Source organism: Scyliorhinus torazame, chromosome 10, assembly GCF_047496885.1.
Source record: "Scyliorhinus torazame isolate Kashiwa2021f chromosome 10, sScyTor2.1, whole genome shotgun sequence".
Classification (NCBI taxonomy): domain Eukaryota; kingdom Metazoa; phylum Chordata; class Chondrichthyes; order Carcharhiniformes; family Scyliorhinidae; genus Scyliorhinus; species Scyliorhinus torazame.
The window spans coordinates 245,497,515-245,515,000 of record NC_092716.1 but is presented as its reverse complement, the minus strand read 5'-3'; the positions used below and the strand labels follow the sequence as shown (position 1 = coordinate 245,515,000).

General features: G+C 45.8%; 1 protein-coding gene across 2 annotated transcripts in view; it reads right to left on the bottom strand.

Moving 5' to 3' along the window:
- bbox1 (butyrobetaine (gamma), 2-oxoglutarate dioxygenase (gamma-butyrobetaine hydroxylase) 1) overlaps nucleotides 1-17,486 on the bottom strand; it is a 302,194-nt gene that overhangs the window by 16,214 nt on the left and 268,494 nt on the right. For both annotated transcript variants that reach the window (XM_072466641.1, XM_072466642.1), the window contains one exon: nucleotides 10,486-10,682. In XM_072466641.1, coding sequence (XP_072322742.1) covers nucleotides 10,486-10,682 — 197 coding nt within the window. The remainder of the gene's footprint in view (nucleotides 1-10,485; nucleotides 10,683-17,486) is intronic.

Below are 17,486 nucleotides of genomic sequence, written 5' to 3'. Positions count from 1 at the left end.
CCTGTGTGTGTCCATCACTGCCTGTCTGGATCTCATTATGAACATGAGTGCATGTTATGACAACAACCACAGCTGATGTAATCCGTTCTCATAACTTATCTTTTGGAGTCCATGTCACATTCTGGTAAATCTACGTGCCTCCCCATCCAAGGTTAATATATGCTTCCTAAGGTATGCTGCCCAGGACTGTTCACAGTAAGACCATCCAAGGCTCTGTTCCTGTGTAGCACATCATAACCCATTTATCTTGTAGTAAGTCACTGTGCACATCGTTTTTCTCTTCTACGAGGATAAATATGAAAATGGAAGCTAATCCACACTGGCCACTCCCTAACTTATTATACCATTAGTATATTTGCATTTCTCTGCTCCAGTAAATCACAATGAAACCACCAAAAGCTAAGTGCACGTCCAGAAGCTGCTGCTTTCCTATTAAGAAATCTATTTTTCCTCAGAGGTACTCACAGCTGAAACCAGAGTATGTATATTGTGGTGATGCGTTGCTTTGTAATCAAAGGCATAGACAAAAGAACAAAGAACAAAGAAAAGTACAGCACAGGAACAGGCCCTTTGGCCCTCCAAGCCTGTGCCGACCATGCTGCCCGTCTAAACTAAAATCTTCAACACCTCCGGGGTCCGTATCCCTCTATTCCCATTTTATTCATGTATTTGTCAAGATGCCCCTTAAATGTCCCTGCTTCCACCACCTCCTCCGGCAGCGAGTTCCAGGCACCCACTACCCTCTGCGTAAAAAACCTGCCTCGTACATCTACTCTAAACCTTGCCCCTCTCACCTTAAACCTATGCCCCCTAGTAATTGACCCCTCTACCCTGGGGAAAAGTCTCTGACTATCCACCCTGTCTATGCCCCTCATAATTCTGTAGACCTCTATCAGGTCGCCCCTAAACCTCCATCTTAAAATGTGGGGTGTGATTTAGCGGGACAAAAACAGAGTCCCATTTTGGGCACATCTAGCCTGCAGCGCCAAGAACAATACCTTTATTTAATGGTACTTAGCCGTTTATTTTTGGCCTCGGAGTGTCCCGTCAAGGACGCACTTACAATAATTTCCTGCACTGGCAAGCTTAGCTCATGTGGTTGTGCGTCTTCTCCACTTCTGAATGGGAATATTTGGGAGAGTGTCATTGCATATTATTTGTGTCGAGTCAAAGTTGCATTGTTCCTTGTGGTCCAGTAATACAGTAAATTTAAAGCTTCTTTATTGGGGCTTCATCAACTGTGCTGCTCGCTCTGCTTGGTTGAAATCCAAGTCGTATGTGTGTGCCAGGCCACACCTTTCATCATAGAATCATAGAATCTCTACAGAGCAGAAGGAGGCCATTCAGCCGACTGAACCTGCACTGACCCTCTGAAGGAGCACCCAGGCAACCCCTATCCCTGTAACCTCACCTAATCTTTGGACACGAAGGGACAATTTACCGTGGCCAATTCACCTAACCTACACATCTTTGGACTGTGGGAGGAAACCGGAACATCCGGAGGAAACCCACGCAGACACAGCGGAGAACGTGCAAACTCCACACAGGCAGTCACCCAAGGCTGGAATTGAACCCGGGTTCTTGGCGCTATGCGGCACCAGTGCTAACCACTGTGCCACCCTGCCGCCCCCTTTAAAGGGCTTAATGGTTGATAGTAAGTTTTTTGAGAAAGACAGCAGCCTGGGGAGTGGAGTAAAATGCGCTGTGAGCCATTAGGCGGCACGGTAGCACAGTGGTTAGCACTGTTGCTTCACATCGCCAGGGACCCAGGCTCGATTCCCGGATTGAGTCACTGTCTGTGCAGACTCCGGTTTCCTCCCACAAGTCCCAAAAAATGTGCTTGTTAGTTGAATTGGACATTCTGAATTCTCCCTCAGTGTACCCGAACAGGCGCCAGAGTGTGGCGACTAGGGGACTTTCACAGTAACTTAATTGCAGTGTTAATGTAAACCTACTTGTGACATTAATAAAGGTAATTTTTTTACATCAAGCGTCCCCAATTAAAATCAGCTGCACTGTCTCACCTCTACCACTAGGTGGCAATAATAAGTGCCATATTTGCAGTAATACGTTATACCAATAGATGGCAGAAACACTGAATTTTTGAAGGTCTCAGTGCCTCAATTGACAGTTGGATACTTTTCTGATCACTATGTCATTTACCAGTCTTTCATGCAACTTTAGCCCCTTTCCTCGTATACTATATGAGTTTATTTCAAACTAGAATGAATTGTCTGAATTTTGTAAATGGTTGATTGAGGAAAATGTGACAGTGCTGAACCTGAAGGATTATACTCTCCATATATTAATTCATAGATTTTATAGAATTTACAGTGCAGAAGGAGACCATTCGGCCCACCGAGTCTGCACCAGCTCTTGGAAAGTCAACTCCTCCACCCTATCCCCGTAACTCTAGCTAACCTTTTTTGGACACTAAGGACAACTTATCATGGCCGATCCACCTAACCTGCACATCTTTGGACTGTGGGAGGAAACTGGAGCACCCGGAGGAAACCCACACACACACGGGGAGAACGTGCAGACTCCGCACAGACAGTGACCCAAGCCGGGAATTGAACCTGGGACCCTGGAGCTGTGAGGCAATTGTGCTATCCACAATGCTACCATGTTGCCCTGTCCACATATTAACACTTGCATCTATTCCATTACGGGAACTACAAGGAGATCATGAAACTTTCCAACACTGAACTGATTTTTTAAATCATAAAACAGCTATCAAAATAATTTAAACCATACCTAGGAAAACATTTTTGAAGTTTAATGGCACAACTGTATGGACCTACAACAACCTGCATTTAGATAACACCTTCACTGTAATGAAATGCCCAAGATGCTTCACAGGAGAATAATGAAACAAAAATGTCACGGAGCCATGAAGTAGATAGTAGGGAAAATTACCAAAAGCTTGGCTTCAAGCAATGTCTTAAAGGAAGGGAGGTCTAGTGTTGTAAAGATTTAGGGAGAGAATTGGGCAGTGTGCTACCCTTGCACTCCCGCTGACAGAGTGCCCATGAGGCAATGAAAGGCTGGCAAAGGCACTGTCAGGGCGCCAGGCTTGGAGGGCCGAAGGGCCTGTTCCTGTGCTGTACTTTGTTCTTTGTCTGTTCAGGCTGGTGGTGCCAAGGTGCCTGGGGGCTAGGTTAGCTGTGCCATGGATGGGGCCTGGGGTTGTCTTGTCCTTAAGAGGTGGGGTGAGAGGGGTCTCGAGGACCATGTAAGAGGTAAGTTGGGGGAGAGTGGAGGGGGGGGGGGGGGCCGGAGGCCACGGTGGGGTGTCTGAGGGGGGGTTGAAAGATCGGGGTGGCATTTACAAATGACGTCCCGATCCACGAATGCTCTTCCTGCACTGGTGAGCTAAGCTGGCCAGTGCAGGAAATTATTGTAAGTGCGGCCTTGGCGGGACGCTCCAAGGCCAAAAATAACCGGCTAAGTATCATTAAATAGTGGTGTTGTTCTTGGCGCTGGAGGCGAGACGTGCCCAAAATGGGACTCTGTTTCTGTCCTGCTAAATCAGACCCCACATTTTAAGATTTTTACTGTCACAAACTAAAATCAACATTAATTGAACATTATTTAGTAGGAAACTAATACAATGAACTATAGAAAAAGTACTTTCCCCATGAACTAATTAAAACAATCGAGATACAATTTCAGATCAAAACCACTGCTGTCATTTTCTCAGAGAGCAAGTTGTTTTTTATATATTTATTTGTTCGTGGTATGTGTACTTCATTGGCTTGGCCAGCATTTATTGCTCATCCCTAATTGTCCATGAGGAGGTGGTGGTGAGCTGTCTTCTTGAACTGTTGCAGTCCATGTGGTGTAGGTATACTCACAGTGCTATTAGGGAAGGAGTTCCAAGATTTTGACCCAGCAATAGTGAAGGAACTGCAATATAGTGCCGAGTCAGGATAGCGTGTGGCTTCTTTCAGCAACCGCTCCCTTTCCCTACCCTCCTGCTTTCCTTTATGTGCCCTAATAGATATCAGCTCCCCTCTAACCACTGCCTTCAACGCCTCCCAGACCACTCCCACCTGAACCTCCCCAGAAGAGGTGGTGGTGTTCATATTCATTTGCTGCCCTTGTCCTCAGGTTTGGAAAGTGCTATTGAAGGATCTTGTACCTTAGTGAGTTCCAGCAGTGCATCTTGTCGATGGTAAACATGGCTGTCATTGTGTGCCAATGGTGGAGGAGGTGAATGTTGAAAGTGGTGAATTTGGTAACAATCAATGCCAGTCAAGAGCTGTTAATTTAAAAGCAAATTACTGTGGATGCTGGAATCTGAAACATAAACAGAAAATGCTGGAAAATCTCAGCAGGTCTGACAGCATGTGTGGAGAGAGAACAGAGTTAACGTTTCGAGTCTGGATGACAATTCGTCCGACGAGTTATCCAGACTCGAAACGTTAGCTCTGTTCTCTCTCCACAGATGTTGTCAGAAGTGATCTCAATTGTCCGTCTGTTGCCATGTTCATGTTTCCTTTGGTTTTATCTTTTGTTTCCTTATTGTCCTAATACCTCTTTTTGCCTTGTACTGCTATTCCTTTAGTCATTTAATCAGCTCTTACACCATTCCCCGCACCCCCCCACTCTATCATGGGCTTTCCCTGTTGTTGTGTAATCCTATCGACTCCACCACCAACTGCCCCACCACCATGCACCAGGTTTCAGGCTCTTGACGGAACACAGGAAATTGGAACAAGAGAAGGACATTTTGCCCCTTGAGCCTGCTCTGCTTTTCAATTACATCATGGCCAAACTATTTCTCCGCACTATTCCCATATCTCTTGATATCTTTAATATGTAGAAATATGTTGAACTCTTTCTTAAATATACTCAATGACTGAGCCTCCACACTGCTCTGGCAAAGATCCATCACCTTCTGAGTGAAGAAATTCCTCCTCATCTCTGCCCTAAATGACCTGCCCTTATTCTGACACTGTGTCCCCTGTTTCTCGATCCCCAGACAGGGGAAGCACCCTTCCGCCACCGACCTGTCAAGCCCTGGAAGAATGTTATATGCCTCAATGAGATCACATCTCATTCTTCTAAACTCTGGAGACTAAAGGCCCAGTTTCCAATCTGTCCTAGTTTATAGGACAATCATGCCATCCCAGGCATTATTCTGGTGAACCTCATTGCACTCCTTCTATGGAAAGTATATCCTTCCTCTGGTAAGGAGACCAAAACTCGACACAAGACTCCAGGTGTAGTCTCACTAAGGTTCTGTACAATTGCAGCAAGACCTTTTTATTCCTGCACTCAAATCCTCTTGTAATAAAGTACTAATTTATACATTGTTAAACCTCTAACTTCTCCCCGTTCGAATAAAAGGACATTGACTTGAAACATTAAGTTTGATTCTCCACAGATGCTGCCTGATGTGCTTGAGTGTTTCCAGTATTTTGTTTCTAAATGTCATTAATGTTATGCTGAGCTGTGTATTCTCGTGTCACAGTTCTTTCCCTGTCCCATCTTGCAATTTCTGAAGGCTTATGACACACTCTCCAACCTGAACAGGACAAGATGAGAAATGATTCCCAGAAAATGCACAAACAAATTTCAAGAACACTTTTGAAAGCGCTTTTGCCAATAACATATCCCTCGAGATGTTTGTGTTTGAATATAATAGCTTGACTCTTCCCTTGTAAAATTGGCTGAAGCAAAGTAACTTTATGCTGCCACAGAAATATTAGAGGTTTGACACAGGCATGTTTTTTTTCCCTCAGTGATGTTGGTTTTTATCTACATTAAGAGTTTTAAGAAGCCAAATCCAGGCTAGATCTTAGAAAAAAATGCTACATTTTCATCATGATTAGTTGACACGGCAGTGCAAAAGTCTCAATGTCCTCTCACCAGCCACTGAGTAGGGGTGAGTTTGGAAAGAGGATGAAACAAAGAAGTCACTTTTTCTCGAAGCTTTTTCTTCAGGATAAATATTGTTAACACCAGCCTTTTGAACCACAGGTACAACAAATTAAAGAAATCCTTATTTACCTGTCCTCTTCTGGCCCATGAGCTCCTTCCTGCCAGACTTACCCTGACAGGGAAACTGTCGTTGCCGAGACCTCCAACAAAATCTGCATATTTAACCAAGACCCCGCCAACATGGATCCAGTATCCGGCCTACGAAGCCAGCCGGATCACAAGGGAAAGTTGCTGTCCTCGTTTTAAAACCCCCTGATTTGATTTTCCATCAGACAGAGTTGAAATCAAGGTCCGTGCCTGCATTTCAGCAAATTATAATAGTACATCGCCACTGCTGAACTTTGGTCTAGACACATTCCTTCCCCACTCCCCTGGAAGCGAGACGTTCTACTACCACAAGACATAGAAACTGGGAGGTGAGCCAAAAAGAAGGAAACCTCAGCACATTAGCTGAACTTGGCAGGTTTGCTGAGCAGACAGCCCTGCTGTCTGATTTATCAATGGAATATTTTTATTTATGCTGCCTGGTTAGGAGAGAGATAGTGGCTCATATTTCCTTCCAGGCTACAGCCAACTGGTGTCACGACATAAGAAAGAGCATAAGAAGTAGCAGCAGGAGGGGACCATTTTGCCCCTCGAGTCTGCTCCCCCATTAATGTGATCATGGCTTATCTGATTGTGGCCTTAACTTCAGTTTCCCGCCTGCCTCCCATAACCATCGACTCCCTTGTACATTAAAAATCTGTCCCACTCAGCGTTGAATATATTCAGTGATGCAGTCTCCACTGCTCGCTGCGATAGCAAATTTCACAGATTAATGACTCTATGAGGGAAGGGTCCTTCCCGTTGATTCCCTTATTTCCTCTTTCTTTATTTTTTTGCTGTTACCATTTTGATCCATGGATGTTTAATGGACATGTATCTTTAAGTCAAGCAGCAGAGAGAATGAGGAATTCAAGAACTTTCAACATAGTCTCTGATGCTAGAGTTCGAACAGCAGAACTCAGACTTTGTGGCACCCGAGAGATGGGGTGGGACTCGGTTCGATTGGTTGGTTGATGGCCAATGAATTGATCAAAAGGCCGGTGTGATTGGATCCTGCCTGAGTGGGATGATTTCCAGCGATCTAAGGAAAGCAGAAACGGGTCCCTGGACTCTCAGGGAAAGGACCTGCTCTTTCTTTCGCATATTTTCTCCAGAAAAGATGCTTTATTTCTGAAATTGCAGAGACCTGAAGGAATCTACAGTGAAAACCTTTACAGATTGTAAAGCAGAAATATCGCCCTGAAAGTCTGGTTTGGAAGAAGGTGTGCTAGAAACGACCATCTGAAACAAAGACTCTTATCTCTACTTTTGCATATTAATTTACCCCTCTCATTCCCTCTGTGTTTGTTTGTCTTGTGTGTGTGTAGACGGTGGGAGGCAAGTTAAAGTGGGGGATAATAGTTAGCCAGTTATACTTGCTGCATATTTTAGTTCAGTTCTTGTTATGAATAAAAAGTAACTGGATTCTCCGTAGCCCTTCATCTAAATCGCGATCGGCGACGGGAGGAAAATGGATTCAAACGCGCCATTTCAACGCTGTTGACGTGTCATCGGTCGGCCCACCTGCGTTGCTCCACCCCCGATGTGCCGAGTGTGGTCAGGCGTGTCGGCTGCGGACAAATTCCAGCGCCGCCACACTCAGCTGGGATCTATGCCGCTAGCTGGGGAGGCTTCTGCTAGGGCGGGGTGACTGGTGGTGGGTGGCCAGGGGATGGGCTGTGTGGTCGGGGTTGGCGGGTTAGGGTTCGAGCACAGTCAGCGCCATGTTTTTCAGCGTGACTGGTGCAGGTCATCAGCCCTGTGCATGAACAGCCTGATACCCGGCCATTCTCCGCCCATTTGCGGCACGATCCGTGGGAGTTTCACACGGTGCCGGTGCTAGCCCCTCACTGGTATTGGAATCGGTACCAATTTTCCTGTCATGAACCACTTAGTCTCAAAAAACGGAGGATCCAGCCCATTGTGTTTACATTTACAAACCTGGTGACTGTAATTATTGGGCATTTAAGGGTCAAAGACTTTGGGTATTTGCTCTCAGAATTATTGGTTAATTCAATTGTGTTATGCTTCCGGGTCAAGGGGGGGGGGGCTGGAATCTACCACACTGTAGCCCAGGATGTTGTGACATCATTTGGGGGTGCGGGTCCGTGCTCTTTGAAATGGTAGATGGCGACGTTTGGGTTACAGTATAAAGTAAAAAGAGAACCAGGTTTATAGCAATATAACAGGATGGCTCTGGAAGCTGCAAAGGTTTTTCTTCAGATTTGTGACATCTTTGGTTTATTTAAAATGGCGTTGAAAAGACAAGTTAGTTGAACTGGCAGGTGAATTAAAAATAGAGGTACCAGCTAAAGCTAGGAAGGTAGAGATAACTGAAGCGATTGCGCAGCATTTAAATTTGAAAGAAATACCAGAAACGCAGCCTGGGTCATGGCAACCATCAGTGGAATGAGCTAAAATCTAGTTACGAATGAAACAATGAAAGATGCAGCAAAAAGAAAGAGAAATGGAAGAGGCAGCAAAAAGAAGAAGCTTTTCAATTGGAAATTAAAATGAGATGGTTGGGATTAGAGAGAGAGAGAGGAAAAAAACAATAGAGAGACGGGAAAAAGTAAAAGGGAGAGAGTTCCAGCTTAAGGCCCAGGAAATTAGAGGGGAGCTGCCAGGAACTGGAGGGGAGCTTCATCTTAGAACGGAACCCAGCGGTGATATATTTATATTGGCCCTCTGAAAATTCAAAGGAAAGGAGGTGGAAACTCTTTAAGGCTTTTGAAAAAATGGCAACTCAAATAGAGCAGCCAAAAGGAAAGTGGACATTACCCATCCAAAGTAAATTGACGAGATGGCGGGGGGGGGGGTCACGTTTATACTTCCCTGTTAGTAGGTGTCTAAGAATTATGATGAGGTTAAAAAAAAACTAATGTAATTTTGTTTAGGGAAAGAAGGTTCCCTGGGGAGTAGCTAATTGGCGACATTGTGTTTCGCCTTAGTGAAATCATAAACCAGTTAGTGGGATCGAGATGATGTAGTTAATGGGAGGAGCCAGAGGATCAAGCAGTCATAGAATCACAGAATCCGACCGTACGAAGCCCAATCCCCCACCCTTTCCCCATAACCCCACCCAGGGGCTGTTTAGCACAGGGCTAAATTGCTGGCTTTGAAAGCAGAGGGGCTGGTTTAGCACATTGGGCTAAATCGCTGGCTTTTAAAGCAGACCACGGCAGGCCAGCAGCACGGTTCAATTCCCGTACCAGCCTCCCCGAACAGGCGCCGGAATGTGGCGACTAGGGGCTTTTCGCAGTAACTTCATTTGAAGCCTACTTGTGACAATAAGCAATTTTCATTTTCATAACATTCTGGACACACTTAGGGGCAATTTATCATGGCCAATCCACCTAACTTGCACATTTTTGGACCTGTTGGAGGAAGCCGGAGCACCCGGGGGAAACCCATCCAGACATGGGGAGAAAGTGCAAACTCCACACAGACAGTCATCCAAACCTGGATCCCTGGCGCTGTGAGGCAGCAGTGCTAACCACTGTGCCACCGTGCCGCCTGTCAGGTGTTGAGTGTTCAGTTTAGATTTTGCTGTGAACAGAACAGGAGCTTTTTGCCAAATACTGGGAAGTTAAGTAATAGTTTGATCAGGCAAGAATCTGCAGGCTGCATCCTGAAGGATCTCTGTAAGTGCGGCCTTGGCGGGGCGCTCCGAGGCCAAAGATAACCGGCTAAGTACCATTAAATAGAGGTGTCGATCTTGGCGCTGCAGGCGAGACGTGTCCTGAAGGATCCAAGACATCTCTATGCAGCAAGGATCTTTGGGTATGGTAATTGTACTTAAAAGTAGGGTTTGAGTGGAGATGAGTTTGCTTGATTGGATATACAGAAATAACAGTTAGGAGTTTCCTTTTGTTATTAAGCATTTGGCAAAATTCTCCGTTTGGGAGGCTAAGTGCTGACGCTGGGACTGAATTGCATGTGGTTCACGTTCCCATTGGGGTGCTATTTGTGGAGCAATTCAGGAAATGCTAATTGGCCAGTACTCTGCCCAGAATCTAGAGCAATTCTTATTCCCGTCGGCATTGAGGCTCTCGGCCCTAATGTGGCAGCTTTTAATATTATTCCTTCCCACCCAGTACAGTAATGTAAATAAATATTGGCAATTATTTAATGGCTGGTCTGCACCTTGAGGTATTGCTGCCAATTCTATGCTGCCGTAGTACCAGACTTGTCTCTTCTGTGGTCCCTCAACCACAGAGGCTGTCTCCTTACAGATGGCCCCAACTGCACTAGGATCTGGCTGTGAATATTTAATTGATGTGCGTCAAGGTCTTGGCAGGTGGACATGTTAGGTCTGACACCTCTTCAGCAGTGAACTAGCTGAGGATAAAAACGACTAATTCTAACCTCGGCCTTTTTACTTTTTGCAGAAACATTGGCACCCTCGAAATCTGGGTGCAATTATGTCATCTGCATCTCTTTTGTACTCACTCGATAATTCTTTGCTTGGATTGAAGTGAGAAATCGTAGCTGTCAACTCCCATGTCTGTATAATCGACCAAAACTGAGGTGAGGAGTCGGAAAGCTTCGGGATTCACTTGTCTGAGTTGATTGGCAACATGGAATCCATCCACTATTATTGTTTCACCTCCAACGTCTGCCGGTTTTATGCAGTGAAGGAGCTGAAGCTTGAACAAAAGAGGCAAGTAAATGTTTACCATCATGGCACATTTAAGTGAGAACACATTTATATTGCCATAGTTCACTTTGGATTTAAATAATGGCATGTTGGATATTTTGCTTGCATATAATTTGCAGGAATAAAAGGTGGGACATGCTCCCGCTATCTTTAGCGGGGAAGGTGCAGACCGTTAAGATGACGGTTCTCCCCAGATTCCTGTTCGTCTTCCAGTGCCTTCCCATCTTCATCCCTAAGTCCTTCTTTAAGCGGGTGAACAAGATCATCTCAGGATTTGTATGCGCAAATAAGACCCCGTGAGTAAAGAGACTGTACTGAGAGCGCAGTCTGGTGGGGGGGGGGGGGGGGGGGGGGGGCTGGCGCTGCCGAACGTTTGCAGCTACTATTGGGCGGTTAACATAGCCATGATTAGGAAATGGGTATGGGAGGGGGGGGGGTTGGCGTGGGATTGGTTAGAGGCGGCCTCAAGCAAAGGTACCAGCCTAGGGGCACTTGTAACGGCACCTCTGCCGTTCTCGTCGGCCCGCTACTCCTACAATCCGGTGGTGGCGGCGGCATTAACGATCTGGGGTCAGTGGAGAAGGCACGGGGGGTGGAGGGAGCCTCAGTTTGGACCCCGATACGCAATCACAGATTTGTCCCGGGCAAGATAGACGGAGGGTTTCAAAGCTGGCATAGGGCAGGCATTAAAAGGATGGGGGACCTGTTCATAGACGGGACCTTCCCCAGCCTGAAAGCGCTGGAGGAGAAATTCAGTTTGCCCCCTGGAGATGCTTTCAGATACCTTCGAGTATGCGCCTTTCTCAAAAAACAGGTGGTATCATTTCTGCTGCTACCACCACGCAGGATACAGGATAGGGTGGTCTCAGGCACCTGGGTAGGGAAGGGGAGGGTGTCGGACATTTACCAGGAACTTCAGGAGGCAGAGGAATCCCCAGTGGAGGAACTTAAGGGCAGATGGGAAGAGGAGCTAGGCGGGGAGCTGGATGCGGGCCTGTGGGTGGACGCCCTCAACAGGGTCAATTCCTCTTCATCATGTGCCAGGCTTAGCTTAATCCAGTTTAAGGTGGTCCACCGGGCACACATGACGGCAACCAGAATGAGCAAGCTCTTTGGGGTTGAGGATAAATGTGCGAGGTGTGCCGGAAGTCCTGCAAATCATGTCCATATGTTTTGGGCATGCCCGGCTCTTAAGGGATTTTGGCCGGGATTTGCTCAGGCAATGTCCAAGATTTTAGACACGCGGGTGGTGCCGAGTCCAGAGATAGCGCTCTTTGGTGTGTCAGACGATCCGGGAGTTCAGGAAGCGAAAGAGGCCGACGTATTGGCCTTTGCCTCCCTGGTAGCCCGGAGACGGATCCTTTTAATGTGGAGGGACTCAAAGCCCCCGAGTGTGGAGACCTGGGTTAGTGACATGGCTGGGTTTCTCAGTCTCGAGAAAATAAAGTTTGTCTTGAGAGGGTCCATGACGGGGTTCTCTCGGCAGTCGTTGGCAGTTGGCAGCCATTCGGCGACTTTCTAGGAGAGCAGTAAAGGTCAGCAGCAGCATCCCCGGGGGGGGGAGGGGGGAGGGGGGGGAGAATTGTTACGTAGCATTGTTCTTTTCTCTGTATATATGGTTAACATTTGTTTTGTAATGTTGATTGTTGCGAACGGTTATGCAAACATTACTTTTTATAAAAAAATATAATTTGCAGGAATGTAAAAGGCAATAAAATATCCCAGTGTAGTAGTTCAACATGCTTCAGATCATAGAACACAGAACAGTATAGCACAGAACAGGCCCTTTGGCCCTTGATGTTGTGCCGAGCCATGATCAGGAAGCTGAGTTAGAGGTGGCCTTAGGGAGGTGGGTGAAAGGCAATAATAATAATCTTTATTAGTGTCACAAATCAGCTCACATTAACACTGCAATGAAGTTACTGTGAAAATCGCCTAGTCGCCACATTCCGGCGCCTGTTCGGGCACACTGAGGGAGAATTCAGAATGTCTCATTCACCTAACAAGCACATCTTTCGGGACTTGTGGGAGGAATCTGGACTGCCCTGAGGAAGCCCACATAGACACGGGGAGCAGGGAGAACGTGCAGACTCCGCACAGACAGTGACCCGAGCCGGGAATCGAACCCGGGTCCTTGGCACTGTGAAGCATCAGTGCTACCGTGCCACCCCTGTTTATGGATAATTAATTTCTTGAAAGGTTACCTTCTTGCATAAAACTATTGATAGCACTTAAAATGAGTAGGTTCACGGGACGGAGATGAGCACTCCTGCCTAGGAAATTTAAAAGAAAACATTTTTTACATGCTTCTGAGCCTAGCTCCTGTTACTGGCAGTTGAACTGGCAGAGACGGCAACAGCCCTCCCACTTTTGGGCTTAGTTAAAATAGTAGACTGATCCCTGACTGTGGACCGGTGGCCTTGCCTCCTCAGCTCAAACTATGGTGTCTCAGATTGGGGTGGGAAAAGAGCGTGTGAGATAACCCCCCGATTCCCGCCTTCGTTTTTCAATTGCACGTTTGTCTGGTTTCTACCAGGTAGGGGGGGGATAAAATCAACCTTTGTGGCAACAGCTCCCAATGTGCTACCGTGCCGCCTAATGGCTCACAGCGCATTTTACATCACTCCCCAGGCTGCTGTCTTTCTCAAAAAGCTTTCTACCAAGCACAGGCCTGTTTCAACCATTAAGCCCTTTAAAGGGGGCGGCAGGGTGGCACAGTGGTTAGCGCTGGTGCCGCATAGCGCCAGGGACTCGGGTTCAATTCCAGCCTTGGGTGACTGCCTATCAAATATCCAGCAGCCCGAGATATGCTGAAGGAATTTTGGTTAGACAAAATTGTGAATTTTAACAAAGTCAGATACTATGTGCTTCCAGGAGAATCACAGGCAAAAGTCTCATAATTTGTCCTTAACTAAAGCTTAACTAAGTTCTCCTGATACACTTAGTTGAAGTTGTATTGTCCCCATGTGCATGAGTTCATTTTTTTGTTAATGATTTAAAAAAAAGCAAATCTCATGCATAAAAAGTTACCAATTTTAACAGATTAATAATATTATTTTAATGCTCTCATTAGTAATTATTCAAGGCATGGCACATCTTTTATAAATTTGGCGCAATGCAAGTTGTGTTGCAACATCATTTGAAAAATTACAAATTATTGCTTTTTTAAAACCCTAGTCCCAATATTTTGATGATACTCCTCCAGTTTACGTATTGGGTACAGTACTATGCATAGAGTGCTGCCAGCATAAACCAAAATATGCGGTGCGCTATGTAGTATCACAAGTGGATTCAGAATGGACGTTTTCATTAGATGGCAGGCTGGAGTTCAATGTGGGACAAGGGATGCATTAGAAATTTATTTGGAGGTTAAATATCAGGGGTATTTTTGTAATGTTAGGAATGCTTGTATAGATGTACAAGGACAGTACACAGTGGCAGAAAAGATCTTTCAGGAAGCGAAGGTTTTACATACTTCAACAAATGTAAACAGCTAATATTTTTTGATTTATTTTTTAACACGTTTTTATGACCTGTTAGATTTTCCTTATTGCAACAGTTTGCCGCCAAGCTTCCTCCTCTTTACCTAGGAGAGTTAGACTGTCTGGGCCACAACATTTTCTGGCTGGTGTCACTGCCGCTCTGTAATAGACCAATTATTTTTTTGGGGGGTAGCTAGGTGTCTGGCATGTATGGAAACCTATCAACATACTTAAAAGACTCTAAACCAAACCAGGAAGGAATAAACAAGTAGAGTTTCCATTTGTCTGATACAAACACTCATCTGATGGAAGACAACCTATTTACCCAAGCCCATAAAAGAAAGGTGCAGGTTACGAACACCAGAGGCTGAGGTAACCCATATACTTCAGGAGTTTAACCTAAGACTGCTAAAGTGGCCAAATCTACCCATTGGAGAATTGGCTTTCACAACCATCTTGAGTTGAATAGCATGAATGCCAGTCCTCTATCAGCAATACTCTTACAAATCTCATTAATGAACCTGTTTTGTTGGTCAACCACCAACTTTTAGCTTTGATTGGTTCAGATATCTAACTAGCAAGATTGCTATTGGGGATGGGTGGCACGGTGGCACAGTGGTTAGCACTGCAGCCTCACAGCTCCAGGGTCCCAAGTTCAATTCCGGTCTCAGGTGACTACCTACCTGGAGTTTGCACTTCCTCCCCCTGTCTGCGTGGGTTTCCTCCGGGTGCTCCGGTTTCCTCCCACAATCCAAAGTTGTGTAGGTTAGATGGATTGGCCATGCTAAATTATCTCTTAGTGTCCAAATATGTGCAGGCTAGGTGGGGTTACGGGGATAGTGCAGGTGAGATGACCTAGGTAGGGTGCTCTTTCAGAGAGTCGGTGCAGCCTTGATGGGCTGGTTTAGCACAGTGGGCTAAACAGCTGGGTTGTAATGCAGAACAAGACCAGCAGCGCGGGTTCAATTCCCGTATCGGCCTCCCCGAACTGGCGCCGGATTTTGGCGACTAGTTACTTTTCACAGTAACTTCATTGAAACCTACTTGTGACAATAAGCGATTATTATTATTATTAATGGCCTCTTTCTGCACTGTAGGAATTCTATGGTTCTAATCCTCAGAGAAGGGTTACCCAGCCTAGCTCAAAGTGATCACTGTCACAGAAAAGATATCCAGAGCAACAACCCGACCACCGCAATAGCCCTTGGGAGGAACACCAACAGATACCCAAACAATGGACAGGAAAAATTCAACCGCGAGAAAGAGACAGAAGGAACCCAGTCCTCCCCAGGATACAAACTCTGCCCAGGCCATGGATTCTTAACCCGAAATATATTTGAAAATCCTGAAATGGAGTAGCTGTAACGGAGGGGGAAAGAGTAAAACTGTGCACAAATCACACTTCCCATAATTGACTCAGAATAATAACAGAATAAGGATAATCAACGGCACAAATTCACACTCCCCTACAGGAAAAAAGGCAGCAATAAAAAGTCAACAACATTATCAACAGGGAGTATCGATCAAGATTATCGAAGAAGCGCAGGGTAAATTGCAGGATGAAGACGTCTTCCACGTCACACGAGAAGGCAAAGCATAAGGCAGGATCAATAAGTACTTTCCAAAAACTCTCAAGGATTCTATCAATCGATGCACGAGACACTATCTCTTCCTCCACACCGTCTCTGTGAGGCACAAACGGCCCACAACCTCAGCCCCAGGAGCAGACGGTACAGTGCCCAGGACCGGACTTTCATTAGGTCGGACGTCCAACGGTTACTAAAGGAAGGCATTATCGAGGCCAGCAACAGCCCCTGAAGAGCTCAGGTGGTGGTTGTAAAGACCGAGGAGAAACATAGGATGGTCATAGACTACAGTCAGACCATCAACAGCTCGACGCGTACCCTCTCTCCCGCATATCTGAAATGGTCAACCAGATAGTGCAATACAAGGTTTTCTCCACAGTAGACCTTAAATCAGCCTACCACCAGCTCCCCATTCGCCCGGACGACCGCAAGTACACTGCATTCGAAGCAGATGGGGGGCTCTACCACTTTCTAAAGGTTCCCTTTGGTGTCACAAATGGGGTCTCGGTCTTCCAACGGGAGATGGACCGAATGGTTGACCGAATGGAGAGGTTACTGATCGAGGTGTTAAGATTCAAAACAGAGGTAAAAAAGCCAACATAAGTGTACTTTACCTGAATGCTCGTAGTATTCGGAATAAGGTAAATGAGTTGATGTCGCAAATCATCGTGAATGACTTTGATTTAGTAGCCATTACTGAAACATGGTTAAAGGATGGTCACGACTGGGAGTTAAATATCCGAGGGTACCAAACTATTCAGAAGGACAGAGTGGATGTTAGGAGAGGTGGTGTAGCTCTGTTATTTAAGGATGACAACCGGGCAATAGTAAGGGATGACATCAATGCTATGGAGGATAAGGTTGAATCCATTTGGGTGGAAATCAGGAATAGTAAGGCGAAAAAGTCACTGATAGGAGTAGTCTATAGGCCACCAAATAGTAACATTATGGTGTGGCAGGCAATAAACAAAGAAATAACGGATGCATGTAGAAATGGTACAGCAGTTATCATGGGGGATTTTAATCTAGATGTCGATTGCTTTAACCAGGTCGGTCAAGGCAGCCTTGAGGAGGAGTTTATAGAATGTATCCGCGATAGTTTCCTAGAACAGTATGTAATGGAACCTACGAGGGAACAAGCGGTCCTAGATCTGGTCCTGTGTAATAAGACGGGATTGATTCATGATCTCATAGTTCAGGATCCTCTCGGAAGGAGCGATCACAATATGGTGGAATTTAAAATACAGATGGAGGGTGAGAAGGTAAAATCGAACAGTAGTGTTTTGTGCTTAAACAAAGGAGATTACAATGGGATGAGAGAAGAACTAGCTAAGGTAGACTGGGAGCAAAGACTTTATGGTGAAACAGTTGAGGAACAGTGGAGAACCTTCCAAGCGATTTTTCAGTGCTCAGCAAAGGTTTATACCAACAAAAAGGAAGGAGGGTAGAAAGAGGGAAAATCGACCGTGGATATCTAAGGAAATAAGGGAAAGTATCAACAAACAAAGAACAAAGAACAAAGAAATGTACAGCACAGGAACAGGCCCTTCGGCCCTCCAAGCCCGTGCCGACCATACTGCCCGACTAAACTACAATCTTCTACACTTCCTGGGTCCGTATCCTTCTATTCCCATCCTATTCATATATTTGTCAAGATGCCCCTTAAATGTCCCTATCGTCCCTGCCTCCACTACCTCCTCCGGTAGTGAGTTCCAGGCACCCACT